General features: G+C 37.9%; 3 protein-coding genes across 4 annotated transcripts in view; 1 reads left to right on the plus strand and 2 right to left on the minus strand.

Annotated features, from left to right (window-relative positions):
• The window catches only part of DNAJC2 (DnaJ heat shock protein family (Hsp40) member C2), a 30,411-nt gene extending 29,440 nt beyond the window's left edge, over positions 1-971 (minus strand). Inside the window, exon 1 of the mRNA XM_060304785.2 lies at positions 784-971. The gene's annotated coding sequence lies outside the window, so the exon portion shown is untranslated. The remainder of the gene's footprint in view (positions 1-783) is intronic.
• On the plus strand, positions 36-16,144 carry PSMC2 (proteasome 26S subunit, ATPase 2). The gene is made up of 13 exons (XM_030834329.3): positions 36-374; positions 910-1,138; positions 2,820-2,857; positions 3,444-3,525; positions 4,240-4,339; positions 9,933-10,064; positions 10,472-10,544; positions 10,925-11,020; positions 11,680-11,844; positions 12,713-12,800; positions 14,385-14,587; positions 14,684-14,780; positions 14,867-16,144. Exons 2-13 carry the CDS (start codon positions 1,069-1,071, stop codon positions 15,022-15,024), a joined length of 1,302 nt encoding a protein of 433 aa, XP_030690189.1. The 5' UTR covers positions 36-374; positions 910-1,068; the 3' UTR covers positions 15,025-16,144.
• Positions 16,145-20,678: 4,534 nt separating this feature from the next.
• Positions 20,679-24,658, minus strand: part of SLC26A5 (solute carrier family 26 member 5) — a 30,178-nt gene continuing 26,198 nt past the window's right edge. For both annotated transcript variants that reach the window (XM_060305052.1, XM_030834328.2), the window contains 4 exons: positions 23,844-23,951; positions 22,765-22,965; positions 22,104-22,158; positions 20,679-20,884 (listed from right to left, as the gene is read on the minus strand). In XM_060305052.1, coding sequence (XP_060161035.1) covers positions 20,700-20,884; positions 22,104-22,158; positions 22,765-22,965; positions 23,844-23,951 — 549 coding nt within the window. In that variant the 3' untranslated portion in view covers positions 20,679-20,699. The remainder of the gene's footprint in view (positions 20,885-22,103; positions 22,159-22,764; positions 22,966-23,843; positions 23,952-24,658) is intronic.

Below are 24,658 nucleotides of genomic sequence, written 5' to 3' on the forward strand. Positions count from 1 at the left end.
TGATGTGCATTTCCCCAGGGCTTAGTGAAGCTGAGCGTCTTTCCATGTGCTTCTTGACCATTTGTATAACTTCTTGGGACAGATGTCCATTCAAGTACATTGTCCAGTTAAAAAATTGGGTTGTGTTTTGTTATTGAGTTTTAGTTCTTTCTTTCTTGGCGGCTCCACAGGCTTGTAGGATCTTAGCTTCCCATCCAGGGATTAAACCTGAGCCCCTGCAGTGAAAGCTCTGAGTTCTAACCTCTGGACCGCCAGGGAATTCCCGTTTTAGTTTTTATATATTCTGGATATTAGCCCCTTATCAGATATATGACTTACAAATATTTTCTCTCATTCTGTAGGTTGCCTTTTCACTGCTGACTGGGTACAGAAAGGTCAGGCTTTTCTTTTTTTTTTTTCATTTCTAACTTCTACAGTTGTCTAACTGCTCTCTTCCATTCCTCATCTCCCGAATTCATTTCTTTCAAAACCTGCTCTCTTCTCTGGCTCTCCTGTATCTGAAGATGGTACCATTCTTTGGCAGCAGGGTCAAACATGGAAACCATTTACCTCCTCATCCCTTGTTAGTGTCAAATTAGTGAACAACTTCTATTTACCTTCACTCTATGTATAAATCTAGTCACTACTCATTGCGTATCGAATAAGCCAGGTACTTTACAAACATTGTTATTTAATGCATCCACAGTGCTGTGAGGTCAAGGGGAAAATTAAAGCACAGGGATTAAAGAAGTTACCCAAGAATACAAAGTTTAAATGACTAAAGCAGGATTTAAACTCATTGACCTGAGCCTGAGTTGATCTTGCAATCTGTTGCTCTGGGAACTCGCCACGGTGAGGGGCTAAGGGAGAGCGACCTTCCCTCCTAACAGCGAAACCTTCTCACTCCCCTTCGCTGCTCTCCCGCCGCAGGGCCTGTCCTCCGTGGCGTTCTTCCGCCCGTTTCTGGGGCAAAAGGCCCCGCGGAGCCGGCCTTACTTCCGGTGAGGAAGGGAAAGGCAGGAGCGTCACCGGAAGCGAGGAAGGTGCTGTGTAATCACCCAGCAAGCTGAGGTTCTTGGATCTCCTAAAATGCCGGATTACCTCGGTGCAGATCAGCGGAAAACCAAAGAAGAGGAGAAAGAAGACAAGCCCATCCGAGGTCAGTTGACGTAGGCAGGAGCTCCGGGCCGGGGCAGGACCATCTTGGCCCGGGATCCGGGATGGGGGGGTTGGATTCCTGCTCGGCGCTCTGTCGCTTTTGTGCCGCTAGCGATTTGAGTCTGGTGCTGCAGACGGGTTGACCGGCCTGTCCTCTCCGTCTCCCCTCTACCAGCCCCGCGTCCTGTGTTCATCTCTCGCTGATCGAAATTTTTATTCACATTCAGCTCTCAGGTCTTGAAGGAGTCACGCGCCCCGCTTGGCCTTGCAGGCCTTGGAAAGTTCCCCGCGTGGCGGTGCTTGGTCGCCTGGACCCTCTTTGCTGTCCCTCCTCCCCCTCAAATGACAGCTTGCTGTTATCACTGTATAGCCAGGATCCTGAGACGTAATTTTCTTTTTTAAAAAACATTACTTTGACTAGATAATTCATTCACATGATTCAAAACACGAAAGCGGAAAAGATAAATGGAAAAGTGTCTCATCCTTGACCCCGGCCACCTCTTAGCCACGGAGGCAACTGATGTTGCCGTTTTGCCTCATCTTTCTAGGCATTTTCTGTGTACATTCAAGCAAGTTTGTTTGTATATTCCTTTTTCTTTTTACATAAATGTAACATGCTGTATATCTTGTTTTTTAAAAAATTTTAATGATATAAGTTCATATCATTATGTAGAGTCAGTGTGGTCTGTATAGTATCCCAAATGATTGCGTGTTCAGTAATAAGCATTATTGATGGACATTATACGAATGAATAACCTTGTTAATATAACTCTTTACTACATGCACAAACACAAGCTGTAGGGTAAATTTTAGAAGTGAAGTTGTAATTTTTATAGACACTGCTGGGTTACTCTCCTTAGAAACTATACCACCTGACCCTTTCCCTGCAGCACGTTCGTTCATGATTTCTTCCCAGTAGCCCCTTTTGTAAAAGCCTCATCTTTATGCTGTTTTCTTTTGTTCCTCATAGGCTATTTTAAAACATTCTTATGGTGGATTTTTGTTGTCTTTCCTTCCTAAACAACTTCAACCTCTCCTAGCACCCTTTCTTCTTAATATCCACCCACCCCTCAGAGAAGGAGCATTTCCTCTCCACTTTCATCTCACTCTTTTCCCTTGAAAGAGGTACTCAGTCACCTAGTGTAAAATTTAGTCACAGAGATGTAACATTTCATCTGGGTATTTCTCTGGGTAAGTTATAATTCTATAAATATATTAACAAATGTATCCCTTGGATACAGTTATGATTAATGTGTGTAGCATTTTTCTGCGCTTCTTCATCCATGTCTTACTTGATCTTTAGAGCAACACTGAGGCTAACAATTTTCCAGGTGAGAAGACTGATGCTCAGAGAACTTAAATGGTTTTTCCAAGGTTACTTAGCAAATGCATGATGTTGCTGGGACTAGTGCTCAGGTCGTTTTGAATCTCAAAGTCTGTTCTTTGGGCTCCGTGTTCTTGTTATGTCATATCACTTTGAAGCTATGTTATGTACTTTTTAAAATCTGCCTTCACCCAGTTAGATAAAAGTTCCTTGAGTCCAGGAACTATCTGATGGTTGTGTTTATATCATTACAACTTTTCACAGTTTTTCTCACTCAATGCAATCTGAATTGAACAGAAAAGAATTGTAAGCTCTAGTTTCTTTTGTTTGAATTCATATATTATCTCTTTTCTTGTAGCTCTGGATGAGGGGGATATTGCCTTGCTGAAAACTTATGTAAGTCCTTTCAATGTCTACAAAATATAGATGTTTTGTGTTGAAATAAGGACTCTTGTTGATATTGGCCTTCCAGAATAGTTGGAAGAGACTGTCCAGCTGTTTAATCTTCACTGATAAAAAGTTATCTACCTACAGTTTCTATTTAGAATAGATCAAAGAGTAAATACTCAGTGTGTCTAAGCTTATACATTATCTCTGTACTATTTCTAATTAAAGTGCGGTACTATATTGAAAGATATTTGAAATAATTTATTATATTTAGAAATATTTACTATATTTAAAATGTATAAAAATGAATTAGATCTGAAATGGTAAGTTTTAATGCATAGAAATGGACTTGAATTTTAGATAATTTTAGTCATGATTTTCATTTGTTACCTTGCATAATGGTTTGCTGCCTGTTTAGGGGAATATATTGGTTCAGGAATAGTTCTGAAAATGATAGATTCCCTCTCTCTACTCTCATTTCACAAGCTTTAGGACAATAATAGCTATTACAAGTGTAACTGTTAAAAGTTTTTGTTTATAGTTTAATACATTGTTGGTATCCTGATATTCTAATTAAACTGACTTTAACTCCTAGGGTCAGAGCACTTACTCTAGGCAAATCAAACAGGTTGAAGATGACATTCAACAACTTCTCAAGAAAATTAATGAGCTCACGGGTATGTATATTTTTTATTTCTGTTTCCCCTCTTTATGGGTAATGGTTTGATTATATCAAAGGAGCTGAAATACCAATGTCACTCTTCCATGAATCACAGATTTAAAAAAATTATTATCCTTCCTATCTGTTAAGAAATTGGATCTCATTTAATAATCTGTTTTCATTACCTTTTACAAGAAAGTTTAATGCTTAAGCAATTAAGAAACATCATCCTTTAAGCAAGTATTGTTTCTGTTGGTCAAAGCCAAGTTCAGTTGACTATAATAAACAAGTCAGAATTTCTTCTTGAATAAAAATATGATCTCACATGGTACTGCTTGAAGTAAGCGGGCTATGGCCTAGTAGTCGGAAACTTTTCTTTTTGGGAACTTGAGTGGTGAAATTTTATATTGATAGTATTTGACTTGCACAAAAAAATGTCAGATATGACATCGCATCACATTTTTGGCCTGTGACTACTTTAGGGCCATGGTTTTCAACTGATGTCATCCCCCTAGGACATTCGGCAGCATCTAAACTCATTCTTGATTCTCCCAACCTAAGGGGGAGGTGGTGCTAGTGATTAGTGGCTAGAGGCCAGGGATGCTCCTAACCATCCTGGAATGCACAGGATGCCCCACACAGCAAATTATTCAGTCCAGAATGGCAGTGGTGCTGGGGTGAGAAAGCTTGCGTTACAGTCCAGTGAATTTTGTAATCTTTCTTTACATAGGTATTAAAGAGTCTGACACTGGCCTGGCCCCACCAGCACTCTGGGATTTGGCTGCGGATAAGCAAACACTCCAGAGTGAACAGCCTTTGCAGGTTGCGAGGTACGCATAGTGCTCTGTGGAAATTTATTTTTATCTGTACTTTCAGGTACTTTTTCAAGCCTTGGGTATAATGTAATAGTTCGTAAAGAATTTTTATGCCATATTCCAAGTAAATGCAGCTTTCTCCAAAAGTATCTGGGGTTAAAACTTTATACTTTAAACAATTATTTAAGAAATAGGTGAAGACCTAATCATATAAAAGATTCAAATGATACAGGAAGATACAGAGCAAAATATGAAAACCTTCCTTCCCATCTAACTACTGAAAATAATTTGGTCCTCTTAATCCTCCAGTGTGTCTTCACGTATATATTTACATACAAAGAAACATCCTGTTTTCTTTTTAGATATAACTACATATTTTAGAAATCTTTCATTGTCTTTGTTATAGATGTACCTTTTTTTTTAAAATTTATTTTTGGCTGCGCTGGGTCCTCATTGCTGTGTGTGGGCTTTCTCTAGTTGTGGTGAGTGGGAGCTACTCTTCGATGCAGCGCGTGGGCTTCTCACTGCGGTGGCTTCTCTTGTTGCAGAGCACGGGCTCTAGGCGCACGGGCTTCAGTAGTTGCAGCACATGGGCTTCAGTAGTTGTGGCACGCGGGCTTTAGAGCGCAGGCTCAGTAGTTGTGGCACACGGGCTTAGTTGCTCCTCAGCATGTGGGACCTTCCCGGACCAGGGTTTAAACCCATGTCCCCTGCATTGGCAGGTGGATTCTTAACCACTGCGCCACCAGGGAAGGCCAGATGTACCTTTTTTATTTCTTGTTTCTCTTGTTTTTTAAAAATTACATAATATTCTATAGGTGTTGGGTTGTTTGCAATTTCTGTTATGATAACAGTGCTGGACTGAACACGCATGTTAAATATTTCTCTACATATGTGCATACATTTCTGTAGTATAGCTTACTAGAAGTGGAATTATGGGGACAGAGGCATTTCCCATTTTGAAAATGTATGAAAAAGAGTGGTTTGGCCAGTCTACATTCTTACCCAAAGGTTTTGAGGGAAATGCGTATTTGCCTGATCAATGTAAGATATCTGATTAGTGATTTTTAAACCTTTGCCATTTGGGCAAAAAAATTAAAAAAAAAACAATTCACTTTAATTTGTGTCATGCTGATTAGTAGTATGATAGCTACTTCTTATTTAAACATTTGTATTTTTTTGACCATTCATGTTTTGTTCCATTGGATTGTTTCTTGTTAATTTTTAGGAATGCTTCATATATTGTACATATTAATCTTTTCTTAAATATGTTACAAATACTTTTTCTCAGTCTCTCACTTGACTTTTAACTTCTCAGTACTTTTTGTTGTACTGTTTTAACTTTTTAGGAGGTAAATATATTAGCTTTTTCATTATACCTTTTGGGTTTTAATGTTGCTTAGAAAGGCCTAGCCCAGTCCAAGATTATAAACATGTTCTCCTGTGTTTTATTCTAATTATTGAAAGTTTTGTTTTAATTTTGCCTCTTTAATACAGGTACAGGTTATTTTTCTTTCATCTTATCCTCCTTTCCTTTTTCTGTCTTTCCATGCTTTCATTTATTTGCTTTTTAGTTTTATCATGGTTTTAAAGAGTTAAATAGTTCTATGACAACAGTTTCTCCTAATTCCTCTTTACTAGAGGCACCTATTTTCAAAACTTTTAGGTGGTTATTTTGGTTTCTGCCTTTCTATTTCTAATGGATAGAGTCAAGTTTTGTATATTGTAGATCACTTCTTGATGTTTTAGTTTCAGGTGGTGTTTATTGGTTTTCCCACCATGAAAGATGAGGATTTTGTTTTGCTTTGTTTCCTCTACCTTCATCCCAAAGACATGCCCTTCTCATCCTTACGGCCTCATAATGTAATTATATTAAAATTTTGGTTAGATCCGTATTTAGTGTTTTCATAATTATGGCTAAGTAAACCCTATTTACAAAGAGCCATTAGTAAACTGTGATTACTTTTCCTTTCTTCTACCACTTTTTGTTTTCCTTGCCCTAACTGTCTCGTTTTTTCATTTGCTTTGTTGTCTATGTATATTACTAACTCAACCCCCCGCCCCGCCCCCGGTTTTTCGCGATCATCAGTTATTCTTCAGATGCCTTAGGTTCGTCAGGTTTTCTCACGTGTACCTCAGGTGCATCAGCTGCATCAGGTATTGTCTCAGGTTCATCTTCTGAGCAAGCCTTTCCCAGCACTTTCTGACCTGCTTCAGTCTGGACTGGTTGCCTGAACGCCTGCTGAATCACGAGCATCCTGTGACTTCTTACCCTGGAGGTTCCCTTTGACTCTCTCCTGTTGCTCGTGTATCACGAGTTTCTCTTTCTGATTTAATTACACCCTCACTAGGTGGCCTGTATTCTCTGGTAGCTTCCTGAAAGGGTCATTTGGGAGGTACCATATGAGACCACATATGTCTGGAAATATCTTGGCTGATAGAAAATTCTTCTCCTTCAGAATTTTGAAGGCATCGTTACATTGTCCTCTGCCTCCCGGTGGTGTTAGTCTGAAGCCATTCCGATTCCCAGTCCTACGTATGTGACCTTTTCTTCCTCTGAAAGTTGTAGGCTCTTCCCTTGTTCTCAGTGTTCTGAAATTCCATGGCTTCGTGCCTTGGTGTTGGTGTGTTTTCAGCAGTGGTGCTGCGCTCTCATGTCCTTCAGTGTGCACATTTTCTTGAAGCTATTTATTTGTAAATAGTTTCTTTCCATTTTCTTGGTCCTCTGTTCTGGACTTGAGTTACAGGAATATTGGACCTCCTGGAAATGCTAATCTTTCTCTCCTTCTTTTCTCATTTTGTCTTTTTGTTCTACTTTTTTGTTAGATTTTCTTAACTTTGAGTCTATGTATTGATTTTTTCCCCTCTCACTTAAGTTTTTAATTTCCAAGAGCTTTTCTTTCTTTCAGTGTATATGTTGTGTTGTCCTGTTCTCATATCATGGTTGTAATATGCTGTCAACGTCTAAGGAAGTTAAGGATAACTGGAAGGTTTCTGTTTCCTCTAAGATGCTTTTTTCCTCTTTGCTTGCTTGGTGTCTGTCTTTTATGTTAGATGTCTGGTAATCTTACTTTGTGCTTTTGTTTAGTGGGAGACCAAAAAGCTGATAGAAGCTCTAGATTCAATAGTGAGGCATGTCTATCTCAGGCTTCACTGTAACTTATACAGTTGAATGTTTAGTTGGGGAGCCTTCAGGGTCAGTGTCTTTAGATCTTTCATTTGGATGGTCACTCTTCCCAGAGAAGTTGTCTTCAGTCTCACGTTGTCTCCAATCTCCAATATTTTGGAAGAACAGTGGAGATAGAGGGCTAGGGAATGTCAGTGGCAGGTTCACTTATGTTTAATCACCCTTCCCCTCTCACCTCCACACTCTCATTTTCAGTGAAGTTACCACCACCCTACCCCTTGCCCCAGCATTTCTTGACACTTTTTTTTTACTCTCCAGAATATTGTCATCACCTCCAAAAGAAACCCCGTACCTATTAACTGTCCCTGTTCCCCTCTCTCACTGGCCCCTGGCAACCACTCATCTACTTCCTGTCTCTATGGATTTGCCTATCCTGGACATTTCATATAAATGTAGTCATACAAGGCATAACCTTTTTCTGGCTTCTTTAGCTTAGCATAGTGTTTTAAGCTTCATTCATGTTGTAGCTTGTATCAGAACATCTTTTTTTTTTTTTTTTAATAGCCTAATTATATTCCAGTCTAATTTCTCTCTTCGTTGATACTCTCTGGTGAGACATTGTTCTCATACCTCCCATTAATTCTTTAGACATGGTTTCCTTTGGTTTTTAAAAAAAATATTTATGACACTGATGAAAATTTTTGTTTAGTAAGACCAATGTCTAGGCTTTCTCAAGGACAGTTTCTATGGACTTTTTTCCCTATGTATGGGCCATATTTTATTTCTTTTTGTGTCTCATAATTTTTTGATAGAAACTGGACATTTTAAATAACGTCAGTTCTGGAACTCAGATTTCCCCTATCCCCAGGGTTTGTTACTGTTGCTGTTCCTTGCTGTTTTTTCTTTGAAGTTTTTTTGGTCAGCCTCGTTAGCCCCAGCTGGTAAATGCCACCTCAGACAGTTGATGTTAAACAATTGCCACCGATTATTTCCAGTAAATGTCCTGTGGGCAGGGGGTGTGTAGACAGCGAGCTCTGAGTCCGGTCAAATAAAAGCAAGTCCTGAGAATGGAGCTTTTCAGCTAGCTGCCTGACAGGTCAAATAGTTCTCTGGGGTTGGGCTTTTGGGGAGCTCCAGTTCTTTGTCCCTGCCTTCCCCCAGGAAGGCTGCTTGTCTTCACATCTATCACGGCTGTGAGGCCTTTGGCTTTCAAGTCTTGTGCAGAGCTGGGGAGAGGGCTATGGGATGAAGGCGAATTTAAACGCAAAATGCTCGCTGTTCTTACCAGGATTCAGCCCTTTTCTTTTTTTTTGAATAAACATTCTTTGGATTGTTACAGACCTATAGTTTTAGTTCTGAAAATGTTTTCAATGTTTTTGCCAGTGTTCTCTTTGCTTTTAAGGATGAGCAGGTTTTCAAAGGTCCTTATTTAACGTTCTGCAAGTTGAGGTCCCTGTATATATACTTTTTCAGCTGAGAATTAAAAAAATCCCTATCTGTGCAACACTGTTGGCAGGGTCTCTCAGATAAAGTAGTGATAGATACTTTCTATATATAAAATTCTGCTTCCCTGGTAGACCTTTTCCAATAACAGAAAATGGAATCCTGTCCACAATTTATGCTGCAAGGACAAAGAACTCTTTACCTTACTCTTAGCTCTACCTATATGCACACGCCAGAGACTATTTTGTATTTCCCTGTATTTGTTGCTACAGCTTATGATATAAGCTCTTTCCAATATGAGTTCTGTTTTTTGTTTTTGGGTTTCTTCTGTAGGAAGATAGTATAGAAAGTAGGCAGTAGACTACCTTCTACTGTGATGTATGTGGGGTTTCAGATTCGCCTTCACCACAACCCACAGGAAAAGAATATATTTAAGTTAAAAACAGCAACAGTAATAATGGATTTGAAGTATAAACTCAGGAAAGAATAAACATATTTATTACTTGACGTAAGACAAGATGACTGTCTTTTTATAGGAAAAATAAAAAGGAGAATACCTGACGATATAGAGGAGTATTACTAATAAAGCCATATAGTTATAAAAATCAAGAAAGAACTTTTTTTTTGTAGTTGAGCATTTGTTTTTGTTTTTTTATACAGCAGGTTCTTATTAGTTATGTATTTTATACATATTAGTGTATATATGTCAATCCCAATCTCCCAATTCATCACACCACCATCCCGCCTCCCTGCCACTTTTCCCCCTTGGTAAAGAGAACTTCCTAATGACGAAATATTTGGGTTTAATTTTCCAGGGGAATGTATCTTTTGAAATTTTTATGGCTTGGCTAAAGTTGAGCAGACCCTTGGGATTGAGCATATTCTGTAGAGAAGGATCCTTAACAGTGGCCCAGTTTCTGCAGTTCTAGTTTACACCTGCTTATTCGTGTACTGCATACCCAGGGGAGAATCTAGTTACTTGAATTCATTATTAGTGGTTCAGGTTCCTTACTCTAATCAAGCCTTTTGCCATGTTAGATGCACAAAGATAATCAATGCTGATTCGGAGGACCCGAAGTACATCATCAATGTGAAGCAGTTTGCCAAGTTTGTGGTGGACCTCAGTGATCAGGTTGCACCTACTGACATTGAAGAAGGGATGAGAGTTGGGTAAGATTTCTATTTGCCGTAAATACTCGTCTTTCATTGAAGATGCCATGTCACATTCACACCCTTGGCTTGCTTTTGAATGGGTGAACTGGGCGCCACGGAATACCGGGGTAACCTAGGAGAGGGCTGCAGTTGGACAGCCTTGCTGCTGCTGCATCTGTTTCCTGACCTCCCCACCCCCACTTGGCCTTTTATGGCCTCAAATGTCATGATCAAACTAAGTACAGAATTGTAGAGTTGAGTTTGCCAGTCTATTTAAGGTAACATGGTGTAGGTGGAGGAAGCACTTGCTCTAGGATGGTTATGAGGATTAAGTGAGTTAATGTAAATAATGTATATAGAACACATGATAATTCACTCAGTAAATTTTTTGAATGTATTGGTGAGGCTCTTTTTTACCTCCTTAGTGTGGACAGAAATAAGTATCAGATTCACATTCCACTGCCTCCTAAGATTGACCCAACAGTTACCATGATGCAGGTAAGAAACCACGAGAGGGAAAAGGAATGGCATGACTAATTGCATCCATCTCAAAAAAACGTTGAAACTTTTTAACTAATAAAATATTAATATGTGGGTATGTATTGAAGAGTTGCCAAAATTTTTAAAACAATTTTTCAGATGAGAAAGTCTTTATCGGTCTTTATTTTAGTAGCTTGTCTCTCACTTAGTGTCATAACAACTAATATAGCAAGTGGGTCTAGGACACTGGGCAGTGTATTCCATTTTTATTAAAATTCTTACTTGCTATAAATCTGATTTTTCTTTTAGGGTATTGGGTCTGCTCTACTGGATAGAACAATTGGATTAGTATGCAAAAGCGTGTGGCTCTATGTTGTACATTTTCATCCCTCTCTTAGGTGGAGGAAAAACCTGATGTTACATATAGTGATGTGGGTGGCTGTAAGGAACAGATTGAGAAACTTCGAGAAGTAGTTGAAACCCCCCTACTTCATGTAAGTGGTTGAGTCTGTTGCCTTTTAAATTTCTTTGTACCAAGATGTGAGAGCCTTTTGTGTACTGTGCACTAAAATTTTGCCTATATATTAGTTTTAAAATTTTATGTTTTCCTAAATGAAAATTTTTGATGGGGTAGAGGGTAAAGGTGTGGAGAACTGGTAAGTTCCAGAAGAGAAAGTAAAAGGATTGAGTCGTCAAGCCTATTCAAAAAAAGAAGAATCTGCTGTTTAGAGTGACAAGGGAGGTTGAGGCGTAACCTTTAGAATAGGTTGTTGTAGAAGAAACAATGTGTTTTAATGCTATCAAGAAGAAATGGGCTTTAATTGAATCAAATTAAGCCTGGGGGGGGATAATGGAAAAAACTAGAATATTAGATATGAGATAATACTTTTGTTCTTTAAACACTGTAATTTTTTAAAATTAGGGGAAAAAAATGTTTTGTTAACCCTGGATAATAGAAATACCTTTAAAAGCCATTCAGCCTTGTGTATTAATGAGTCTAGTTTAGATCTTATGTCTTATAAGTAAAATTCTTATTTAGATTAAGTATGTAAATTGTGGACTGAATAATTTTGGTTTAAATATATTGATGTAGAAGTAGTCTTGTTTTTATTATAGAGAATTGATAAGTGTAAAAATCGTGTCTCCATCACAGCCAGAGAGGTTTGTTAACCTTGGCATTGAGCCTCCTAAGGGTGTGCTGCTCTTTGGTCCACCGGGTACAGGCAAGACACTCTGTGCTCGGGCAGTTGCTAATAGGACCGATGCTTGCTTCATTCGAGTTATTGGATCTGAACTTGTGCAGAAGTACGTCGGTGAGGTAAAGTAAATTGATAATAATCAAAGAATATGTAGCTCTATGAAAGATTTATAAAGCATAGATGAAATTAAAATGGGAATTCCACATTGAAGATTGAGACCTGAAACTTTTTGATTGATGGATTGTAATTAGTAGGTCAGAAGCCACCAGCATTCCCGTGCGGTCATTTGGAAATAAACTGCTGAACATTTTTAATCAGTATGCTCCCTACTCAGAAGGGTGACATTTTCTACACATTTGGTTTGTAAGATCAATAACCCAGTAATGCCCAGTGAATGCATTCGAAAGTGTATTCACTTCAGGGGCAGTGTTTTATGTTGTTCTGAGAAAGAGAACAGAGATTGTCTATGTGTATGTGCGTGGGTGTATGTATACACAGGTATGTACACACACACACTTTTTTTCATTAGAGAGTAAGTCTAGGGCTGAATATATTATATCTGAAACATTAATGATTAGTATACTTAGAAAAAGGATCTGCATGAGTTGAGATACACTTTTATTCCGTTATCAAAACTTACAAATCAAATTCATTGATTAGAAATGCCAAGTGATGGATCAAATGCTTTTATTTCCTCAAGTTTTATTGATTGAAATGGTGCCTTTATTTAATCGTGTTAATTTGACCTCTTCAGGTCTTAAAGTTATTGGCTATTTAATAGGTACAGAATCATGAAATTACTTAATATTGTTTTAAAGCTAATAAGATTAATTTGACGGAATAGGTAACAAACTTCAGTCTTTCTGAAAAAGCTTTAGGTAATAATGGTTGAGAATACTGTTAGGAATATTAAAAAGTTTGAAGTATAACTTATTATATTTTAAAAGATTTTAAAACCAACTCTGAATTAACACTTTTTTTCATCAGGGGGCTCGAATGGTTCGAGAGCTCTTTGAAATGGCCAGAACAAAGAAAGCCTGCCTTATCTTCTTCGATGAAATTGATGCTATTGGAGGTATGAATGGTACCTCAGAGAGCTTTACAGCTGGGTTTCACGAGAATTCTGTGGTAGTATGTGTAAAGTTCCCCTGATGCATTAATCTTGTACAGAATTTTAAATTCCAACTCTTTTATGAGCTTTAGCACATCAGAGTCACGGATCTAATAAACTTTAGGGCCACACCATAAAGGAAAGATGAAGCATTATATATATAGCATTGGTATTTCTCAAAGTCTTTATCTTTGAACTTTCCCAGTTTCTTTCCTAGGGCACATATTTTCACTTTAGCAACTCCTAACTTGGGATACAGCTTCACTTAATCGGATCAGAAAGCACTGGGGCATAATTTAATTGGTGGTAGTTTTTCATAAAGTGTACATAAAATAACATTATTGGCTTCATAGATTTGATGAAATACAGTATTAGCTGTGCAATCTAGACAAGTTATTTTAACTACTTCTGAGCCCCAGTTTGCTCCTCTTATAAAAGAAATGATAATTCCAGCCTTGTTTATTTCATGGGTTTTTGAGAGGTTTGAAGTCAGTCATAAATGTGATTGACTTTGAAAACTGTATACTGTTCTAGAGGCCTTGGCTTTTGTTACAGTCTATAAGAGTAATAGTTCCTATTAGCTGCAGATACCAGACAGTTGTTATTTAATGAACTCAGTGACAAAAAAAGTCTTAAAAAATATAGTGGATGCTGTAACACTGTTTGGGGACTGTGGTTAGGATACCTAAAGTCTTGCTTTTAGACTGGATGGATGTTGTGCGCTTTGGACATTCTGTAGGTAGTGTTCAAGGGCCATAATTTGACCACAGTCTGTAGATGCTGTGTTGTGACCCTGAAGTCATTTTTGTAGTATCATTGGAATAAGCCTTATGATGTCAGGATGCTCTGAAACTGTGGCTTCCAAAACGGATTTTGTAGAAAACAGTATTAGGTGAAGGAAGAAAATACTGGTACTTTCCTTCATATTTAATTTTAATCTCATTTTTAAAATTTCTATTTTTTGTATTTTATAATGTACATAATGCATTACTACAACAGTATGTATTTATACAATTTTAAAATGAAAAAATGTATATGGAGGCCTCTTCTTGTGCTATTTTGGTTGAAATGAAGAAGAGTATTGACATTAACCTAGAGTATTCTAATATATCCAAATCAGTGTGATAGTAAGCTGTTACAGTTCTACTGTATTATGGATTTAGCCATAGTTTTAAGGACAGTTTTGAGAAATTTAGAAGAGGAGTATGGCATTTTCTTACATATACTCAAATACCACTATAGTGCTAATTTTGCATGTATTCTTTTGCCTAGTCCAGGTGTATACTGTGTTGAATGGAGGTGTTCTTCAGTGACTTAAACCAAAATCCTTAAAGAGGATTTAAAAAAATACTTTAAAGGAACCTATGTTAAATCAACCTATGATGAGTCCTTTTCTCGTTAGTTTTGTGTAAATCAGGCTGTTCTTACAGGATTTGCTTAAAACTGAGAGGTTCCCTTGGGCTGGAGGGTGTGATCTGAGCTGAGATTTACTGAGCAGAGTGCTGCTTTGAGTAGATGTGAAGAATGTCTTTCCTCCTGTCTTCTCAGGGGCTCGTTTTGATGATGGTGCTGGAGGTGACAATGAAGTGCAGAGGACCATGTTGGAACTGATCAATCAGCTGGATGGGTTTGATCCTCGAGGCAACATTAAGGTTCTGATGGCCACAAACAGACCTGACACTCTGGACCCCGCGCTGATGAGGCCCGGGAGACTGGACAGGAAGATTGAGTTTAGCTTACCTGATCTAGAGGTGGGAACATCATTTCACGGTAGAAAAGGGATTCTTGAAATTTTTTCTTCCTGTGCTGTTTTCCAGTTTAATATTTGTCAATTCCCTTATTTTTAGGGCCGGACTCACATTTTTAAGATTCATGCCCGTTCAATGAGTGTTGAAAGAGATATCAGATTTGAACTGTTAGCACGACTGTGTCCAAATAGCACTGGTAGGTAGAAAGGTCTTGCTTCTATTTGCTGGTGTGTCTATTTGGGCTGCTTTAATTAAGCCTGTTATTTTCTTTTTGTTTGAAAGGTGCTGAGATCAGAAGCGTCTGCACAGAAGCTGGTATGTTTGCCATCCGAGCACGGCGAAAAATTGCTACTGAGAAGGATTTCTTGGAAGCTGTAAATAAGGTCATCAAGTCCTATGCCAAATTCAGTGCTACTCCGCGCTATATGACATACAACTGAGCCCTGGAGGTGTTCGTGAAAACACTTTTCATTGGAATCCTAACCTTATACAGACTTCTTAATAACCATTTCACACACAAAATAAGTGGTTTTCAAAATTGTATGCTCTTTTTTCAGATGTCGTTTCTCTGTGGTACAATAAAGGGTGATATCTAATGCCGTTAGGCAGAAAAGCTGTTTTTTGACTTGCTACCATTTTTAAAGGTTCCAAATTGTGAAGTGCTTGCTTTGACCACATATGTTCTAGGCATATGCTGGTTGAGTGCTGTACATACATTATCTCATTTTATCTTCCCATCTGCCCAGTGACGTGGATTTAACAGATGCAGAATTTTCCTACCTCGTTTCCTTGTAGCAGAGCTGGGATTCAAGTCCAAGTTTGACAGCTCCATCGCCGATGTCCCCATCCATTATGCTCTTCTGCCCTCATCACAATGGCCCATCCAGGCATATGATCACATGTGTTTCGACAGGTTTTTTCCTACAACGTTGAATAAAGCAGCTTTGGCTAAACTATGTTTAAAGTGTAGGAAGCATCTGATGTAATGTGTTTTGCTTTGCCATTTGAGTTGATTTCAAATTAATCAAGAAGAATTGTTGATTTTAATGACTAGCGAAGTAGTAAAGCAAAAAGAAAAACATACACATATAATAATCTCATTTAGAAAATCCGGAATTGGCTTTATACAGAAAAGTACTTATTTTCATTTTATAAATTAATGGCTTAATGGTTTATTAAACCATTATAATTTAATGGTTTAAAATTTCAGTAAAGCTCCCGTTAGACTTCGGGTCTATAGTGAGGTACTTCTAAAATAAAAGTTTTTATTAGAATCTTAAACAAAGCTCTTTAAAATGATTTCTTGTACAGCCACCACCAAATTCCCTCCCCTCTTCCACAATTACCCCTTCCAGCCCCCTGCCAAACACTGAGACCCAAACACAATAAAGAATATTTTTATTGTAGTTCAGTATTCACAAGTAATGCAAAATAGTGAGAGATGGATACATTTTAACTCACAAAAGAAAAAGTTGACAACATAGAAAATGCTGTGTTGCACTGAAATATTTAAAATATGGAAGTTTTAAAGCAGAATAAAGCTGTTCACTCAAAATCCAACCAACATCCTTTCTTTCTCTTCATTTTTGTGAACTTGATGAGAAAATTTTTTTTCTAATCCTGCCCTAGTCTTTCATGAGGTATGAAAGCGAACCATTTCCAGGTTATGCTGATAAGTGAATGACTAAAGATGTATGTTTTTGTGCTGTTTTGATCAATGTAAGCATTTAGAACACACTCCTTCAAGTCTTCCCACTTGTTCGTATTGCCACATACATCAGATGCACCAACGTGAGACAACTCAAGTTGGTTATGTGGTGCTCACTCAGGCCTAACGTGTCACAGCCTGTGAATAATCTTGACATCTCAGTTTCATGATGAAAATCTAACTGGCCACACATCAAATCAATGCACAATGAATTATCTGAAAAATCTGGGTGTTTCTACCCAGGCATATGTATGCAGATAGCATCAATGCTATCTAGATTAGCATGTTTGTACCCCATTTAAAAAGAAAATATACACATTCACTGGTAACTCCCTCCACCTAAAATATGTATGTGTGCATAAACACGTGTATATGTGTGTGTACAGACATACATGTTTACACATATTAGCGTGCTGATAAATCAATACAAAGGGTTTATGACTTCAGAAAAATACTGTAGCGATCTTTTAAAAAAAACTTTTAAAAAACATTTTAAAAATGTGATTAGATTTATAAAATTTAATTTTCACAAAGCTCAGGTTCATCTGTTACATAAAGCTGAAATGCTATACACCAGTACAATGAAAACCCTGGTAAGCCTTTTTTAAAGGCAAAGTGGGTTTCTGAGATGCTCAAACTTGTTTAAATCCAAGTCAGTAAGCAGGCAGGTTACCTGGTGCAGTCCTGGCTTTTGAACGTTTTGCTGCTGGGATTTGAGGGGTTTCAAAACCACCGCACACATTTTGGTTAGCTATATGTTTGGAGAATTAGATAACACTTTTATCAGTCCTCAAACCAACTTTTATCAGCACTCAATCCATGTTATCAAGAATCTACACACTGAATCCTAAAAGCATTGCTGAAAAAAGACCAAAAGCATTTCTGCACTCACTAAAGCACACAGGCTCGTACCAAGGAACTTGTGTTTGATTTTAGAATTTGAATTAATTAAAGGGGCAGACATAATAAAGTCGTCTTCACCACATACACTTCCTTCCCTCAGCCCCACACAAAGGTACCCCCTCGCCCCCCACTCCCCAAACAGGACAACACACCCACCCACTCTGGGGCAGATTCTCTGGGTTTGCTACCCTCTCCACACACTGGAGGGCAGTCTCATTTTCTCAACATGTACCTTGGGAGGCAGACACCTCCTTTCTCTGTTAAACAGGTAAGGATACAGGATCAAACCACATGGATATTTTAGATGTTACCTGAAAACTACAAAATGCTTCTCCCAGAGCCTGCAGAGGATTCATACCCTTCACTGTTTCTCTGAGTCCCACTGCAGATGAGATTGGCATTGGGATCCCTCTCAGCTGCCATATGATTGTACAGTCAGCGTCTATGACCTGAATGAGGAGTTTCCTGGGCCCTGGTTCAAAACTGTTTGCAAACATATTCCATCCGGTCATGAGACACAGAACAACCATGGTCATGTTGCACAGGATTTGAGAAAGACAACATCACTATAGGGGGCCTTCCTGGAAATAGGGCTTTCCCATATTTCCATAAAATAAGCCTAGTCTAGTCCCTATATCCATCAGTGTGGATTATGCCCTTTTGGATAGGGCAGTTAAGAATCTGAATTTGAACCAGGGCTGAAAAACATAGAAAGGTATATACTAGCAGATTTTAAGGTCCGGAAAGAAGGAGGTAGAGACAAAACTTGATTGTAAGTAAAAGAATTCAGGAAATTTCCCACCGTATGAAATAACTCTAAGTAAAACATTCCAAAATATTTACATATAGATAGAATACATTTTGAAATACATTCTTATGATATCAGAGGCATGCCAAAACAAAAACATATTACCCCTCAGTAAGACTTAAATGCTTTTTATGTACATGGTAGAATTCTATTCAAAATAGGTTAAAAATTAAAGGACAGAAAAGTTAAATACAAATTTGTAAGCTACAGACAAGTACTTTTTTTGTATACTGCTTTCAATCTATCAATAACCAGGACTTGAATATCTGCTGTGTGTAAAGCATTTATTGAAGACTGGTGCTAAAGATTATGCAATAAAATATTTTATAATATTGTTTAAAATCCTTAAGTTCTACTTTAATGGCTGAAACGATACAAGCCCTTTTATAAAAGTTTCTAGTACAAGCTGAGGTCCTATAACTACATGCTCTTTCAGAAGGCAGTCTGTATCAGAATGCAGATGTATCTGATGATTGCAAAGGAAATAACTGACTGCAAATCTAATTTCACTCTAGATCTAGATAAAGTATTGATTAGAAAGGGGCGGGGGTCTACTCTGAATTAAATTAGTAAAGTCACTGAGAAACTTGATAAGACTTAAAGCAAACAAGCCATAGGGTTTGGTTTGGACTAGACCCATGCTAACCTACTTCTTTCCTGATGCACTTTTCCCCTGGAAGTGTTTTCTTCATGAAAACTAAAACAAGGAGTCAATAAGGAAACATGTAAAACAAAAACAAAAACAACTATTAGCAGGAAATCTTAGCAGATGAGGCTTTAGGCAGGTTGGCTAATACTTGTGCTGTGATTTGGAGTGAGCAGGTGGTTAGAATTACAGGAGCAGGAACTTCTGATGACAAACTGGCTTAAAGGTCTCCCTACTCCTTTTGAACAACTGTAGAGAAAATGCTTCAAACAGCATTTTACTCACTCATCGGCTTAAAACTGAGTTTGATGAAGAATTAACTAACTCTGTGGATTCAGAAGGAAGGTATTAAATTATACCCAGGAGTCAGTTTTCTAAAATATGTGGTAAATCAGTTTTAGCAACAACAAAACTTCTAGGGCCTCCTACTGGCCACAGGTGTGACAATTTGAACACCAAAAAGAATAACTATAATGCACTGAAACACATTAAAACTACAACAATTCATGAGTGTATAATTACACGAAAAAGGAAAAATCAAAAAGAACCTAATTCGTCACCATCTATTAAACCAACTCCTTACTTTGAAGTTGATAACTAAATGGAAAAAAAAAATTTAACCTGCCCTTCCAGTAAGAACTATATTTAAGGATGACTAAATAATTCAAGTTGAGGGAAAGCTGTAGTTTACACGGAAACACCAATTGATAAATGCAGAAGAAATGAAAGAATTGGAAAAGAAAATTCACACACCTTAATAAAATTGCTGCTTTAGGCAAGGATTAACACTAGACGTTAAAACCTCTGGGTGAACGGCTAATGGAGAACTGGGCATTCATTCAGTGCCAAAGGAACACCATACAGATAACTCACTAGTCACAAAGGAGAAAATATAATTGGGGGATTGGTTGTCATATTAATCCAAGTGATTTATTTTAGCATCATTAATGGTAGGTCAACTAGATATTACTTGTTTTCTGTTGTGATGCGATTTGAAGCACGTGCCTCATCTATGCACGTATCTCATCTATGCACGTATCTCATCTAGCAAGAAATGTTTTATTCAAATTCATGAAGCCTTTAGTTAGACATAACTTCTAGATCACAGGTAGTTCAGGAAATAAAGGGACAAACTAAATAACACCTTGAAAAAGCGAGTGGACACACTCACAAGATGGGATTCTACAGGACAACTGCCCCAACTCCCTTTAACAAGTTAATGTCATCAAAAAAGGGACAGTGCTAGATTAAGAGGGGACATGACCATTTGTAGTGTAAGGTCACAGAATGAATACTAGTTTGGATAAACCAACTACAACTGTGGAGACAATTGGGGAAGTTTGAATATGGTCTGAGGTAAACATGTTCTAGAATGAGAAAGCAAAGATGGATGACTGAAAAGAACAGGTCACAGAACACTATGTAGAGTATGATCTTATTTTGGTTAAAAGATGTAAATATATATGGATAGAAAAAGATCTGGAAGGACATGCATTAAGGTGTTAGCAATAATCTTTGCTGGTAATGTAATGTTTTTCTTATTTTTGCTTGTCTATATTTTCTACTTTTCTGCAATGTACCTACATTGCTTCTGTAACAATAAATGGTTATTTTAAAAGAAGAACTTCTAGAAAATTGTGGGTTTGCCTCCTCTGTGAGATAACTGATCACAGAAAGTCTGTAGATCAACAAGTACAAAAGCAAAGAACTACTACCCATCTGGTGACAGGGTATCTGATTTGTGGATAAAGTACTTAAATAAATTCTTTAAGTTCACAAAGATAATACTAAAGAGTAACAGAAATGTCACTACACAATAAATGCAGGCAAGAGGCTAATAATATCTTTGAAATAGTCAATTAAAAAAATACAAGTAAGATACATCTTGCTATGCGTCATTCACCCTCCAAATCAAGCCTTGTATTTACTAGTATTTACCTACTACTAGTATTTACCCTTAGGAAAAAAACATTTAGTGTCTACTATTTAAAGTGTGTAGGTTAGTAATTTCACGAGAAGCTCATACCCCATCGCAGGCTGAGCTCCTCGTCTAAGCTTCCGGAGTGGCGTTGGGCTCAGAGTCCTCCTGGGGAGGAGCAGCCGTGGCCTCCTGTTCGGCAAGTGCCTCTCGAACTTGGCTGCCTAAGACTGCATCGTGAATGCTGTGGAACAGCAGATCCAGTAAGGCAGGATTTTCAAAGAATTGATTTTGAGTGAGGTCACTCACGACTTGTGCTATAAAAGAAGAAGGGAAAATTAGCCCAGGGACTTCCCTGGTGGTCCAGTGGTAAAGACTCCACCTTCCAATACAGGGGACGTGGTTCAATCCCTGGTCGGGGAACTAAGATCCCACATGCCGTGGGGTAACTAAGCCCGCCCACCAGAACTACTGAGCTGGCGCGCCTCAGCTAGAGAGCCCGGGTGCCACAAACTACGGAGCCCACGTGCCCTGGAGCCTGCGCGCCACAACTAGAGAGAAAACCTGCACGCCACAACTAGAGAGAAGCCTGTGCGCCGCAATGAAAGATCCTGCATGCCTCAACAAAGATCCTGCAACTAAGACCTGATGCAGCCAAGAAAAAATAAAATAAATCAGTAAATAATAAATTAAAAAAAAGAAAATTAGCCCACACTCTGGGTGTCAGTCTTAAACATTAAAAAAGTAACACTTTCATATAGTTTAAATATTAAAATGATATAATAAAAATTATTTTTTACCATACATGGTATTATTCTATGGTGTAAATGTACCCTAGTTTATTTAACTGGTCCCTTTTGACAATTAAATATTTTCTAGTGTTTTGTTCTTAGAGACAGTACTATGATCATTAACCATGTACATGTGTTATTTTGAATGTGTGTAGCATACTGTTGGATTTGCTGGGTTAAAGGTAAATGCATTTGTAATTTTGAAAGAAAATGCCTGTCTGCCCTCCACAGAGGCTGCTCCAGTTTGCACTCCCACCAGCAATGTCTGAGGGTTCCTGTTGCCCCACAGTGAGCCTACAGAGCCTGCTGTCAAACATTTTCAGTTTTTGCTGTTTTGGTAGGTGAAAAGTGATGCCTTTATGTGAATTTCATTTTCAAGCACTGTTTTAGCCAAAATTTATATTAAAACAAAAAGAGCAGGCATTGTCTGGAAAAACCGAAATGATTTTATATAACTATGTTTATGGCAGCCATTACACAAATAATTACTAAAAAATATACCAGCCCTGAACAATGGTTTATTAGCTCCTTTCCTCCAACTCCCGTGCAGGAGGCCTATCACCAAGTAACCCAGGGATGTGAGTGCTGTAAGTGGCAAATTTCAAAGCTAGCTTTAGATTTTCGGAATAATTTTCATTTTCACCTAAAACTAAAATTAAGGGAAAATACTTCCAAATGCAGTTATTTAAAAAACAGAAACAAAACCAAAATGTTAAAACTTCTCCCATTCTAAAAGTGTACTCACCACTGCATCCTGCTAAATACACATAAATGCCGACATCTCCATATTCCTTTACAATCTGTAATAATGTTGAAATAAAGTTTAATTTCTCTTGACTCTGTGAAGTGCAAGTTTCTTTCTACCAATACGTATTTAGTGATATAAGATGCTCTGGTTCATTCACTTGAGCTACTCCACTTCAATAATTATGCATTTTGAACTAATCATTTAAAAATCTGTATTTTGTTTGATTTTTATATCAACAGTGATAATCTGGAACATCAAAGAATTCTTATCAAATTTTATTCAAGTGTAATAAAGGTATTATGGTAATGGTTTTTAAAAGAATCTTCTCGAAGAGGTATATACTGTAATATTTACAGATTATATGATGAGCGGGATGTGCTTCAAAATAAGAGAAGGGGAAAATGGTTGTGGGGATAAATGAAACAAAATTGACCATGAACTGATAATAGTTGAATCTGAGTGATAGTTACACGGGGGTTCATTACACTCTGCTCTTTATTTTGTGTATTTTCGATATATTCCACAATCAAAAGTTGAAAAACAAAAACAACAACAAAATTTTGAGAGTTGAAAAAGGACCCTAGTTCAATTCTCTGATTTTACTGATGGTGATACTGGGCACAGAGATACTAAAAGACTTGTTAAAGATGATGCTTACCCCTGCCAGAGTTTTTACACCAACGGAATCCATAAAATTGACTTGCGTAAAATCCAGAATGATGGTGTGGACGTTATCCCCTGGGGGCATAAATCTTTGCAGTTCCTCAGGAAGTGTGCTCTTGGTGACTATTGGGGGATATTTTATTTCATCCTCCTCTTCCTCAGGCTTGGTGCCATCTTCTGCATCTACTTCTGCATCCTATGTTAAAAATCAAACCAAACCAGAGCGCTATGAACAACTCATATTTTGGTTCTGAGAAAGATTTATGAGGGACAAATTAGTCCTCATATGCTCAAGTTTCTGACTATACCAGACCATTTCCAAAATATCTGCTATATCCTAGCCCTGTAATATGACAAAAAAGGATATATACACAATATTCAGTTTTAGCTGTTTCTTTTTTTCTTCCTCCTCTTCCTCTTTTTCTTTTGTCCAATGAAATCCACTCTCTTTAGTCATCATATACATTTTCCCCTAACTTCTAAAATAGTCCCATTAACTTCAACATGACAGACCACAGACCACAGACAAAAACCAGTCTTTGAGGTTTTTTTACTATCAGCTGAATGAATCTCTGACAAAGTAATAATGGTAACATTTATTAAGGTACTGTGTGATTTCTATTTTTTAAAACCATGTTTTCCTGGGCTCCTATCACTACTTATTTCAGAAGCATTCTCATAACTGACCTTACCATGTATCTTTAATATACAAAGGATACTTAGCTTGTTTCTAAGCTTTCCTACTTTAGGGACTTGATGCTGTGTTAAAACTTCAATCATGGGGCTTCCCTGGTGGCGCAGTGGTTGGGAGTCCGCCTGCCCATGCAGGGGACACAGGTTCATGCCCCGGTCCGGGAAGGTCCCACATGCCGCAGAGCAGCTGGGCCCGTGAGCCATGGCCGCTGGGCCTGCGCGTCCGGAGCCTGTGCTCCGCAACGGGAGAGGCCACAACAGCGAGAGGCCCGCGTACAGCAAAAACAAAACAAAACGAAAAAAAACCTTCAATCATGAATAAAGGTGGGGGGCACTGCAGATCAAGAGACAAGGGAAAGTTACAATGAAGGGATCACTCACCACTTTGACGACGGTTGCATTGGCCATGTTGGCATTTCCAACTTCCTTAGCATACTTCTTCATGGCCTTTCTTCTTGCTCCCAATATGAAGGCTGGGTTCACTCCAGTCTTTACAGAAAGGCAATATATGCAAAAATAACTTCTTGGCTCCCAGAAACCCACCCAAAGCAATTAATCTTCAAATCTCTCCATCTGACTGTTTTCTATGCCTAATTATCACCATAACCCTTGCTCTATCTTTCCCTCAGATGCCCTGAACTGGGTTATCCCTCGTTAAAAGAACAGTAGTAACTTTTCTTATTCTTGGTCTTGATTCAAGACAACCAGAAGCTAAATATTAAAGAGAATTTTAAAGTAGTATTTTTCAAACTTAGATCTCTCAGAGACTCTGTGGGTTGACTGGAAGGTTTTCCTCCTTGCTGGAGAGTGTGGGGTGGAGTCCTAATCATGATCAAAGGAACCCAAGAATAAGAAATTTAAAATTAGTTCTTCGCTTTTTTAAAAAAAATTATTTTTGAATAGGTAATACATGCATATGATAAAAGAGAATGAATAGCGGTGTTGGTTACACAACAATGCAAATGTACTTAATTCCATCCACTGACTTGTATAGTTCCAAATGGTTAAAATGATAAATTTTAAGTTATGTAAAGAAAAATAAAACAAAAAAGATAAATTTTAAGTTATGTATATTATACCACAATTTAAAAAATAGAGGCGGAGAAAAACAAATAGTATAAAAGGTATACCAAGACATTTAAGTGACCCCCCCCATGCCTATCAATCCTCAGATTCCCTGCTCAGAAATAATCACC

This window comes from Globicephala melas, chromosome 9 (assembly GCF_963455315.2).
Source record: "Globicephala melas chromosome 9, mGloMel1.2, whole genome shotgun sequence".
NCBI classification, from domain to species: Eukaryota; Metazoa; Chordata; class Mammalia; order Artiodactyla; family Delphinidae; genus Globicephala; species Globicephala melas.

What these genes read in the sequence shown, in the direction of transcription:
- PSMC2 (XM_030834329.3), top strand. Translation starts at nt 1,069, where the DNA reads ATGCCGGATTACCTCGGTGCAGATCAGCGGAAAACCAAAGAAGAGGAG. An exon ending in GAAAATTAATGAGCTCACGG is followed by an intron (nt 3,526 to 4,239) that starts GTATGTATATTT and finishes TTCTTTACATAG; the next exon opens with GTATTAAAGAGTCTGACACT. An exon ending in GAAGAAGGGATGAGAGTTGG is followed by an intron (nt 10,065 to 10,471) that starts GTAAGATTTCTA and finishes TTACCTCCTTAG; the next exon opens with TGTGGACAGAAATAAGTATC.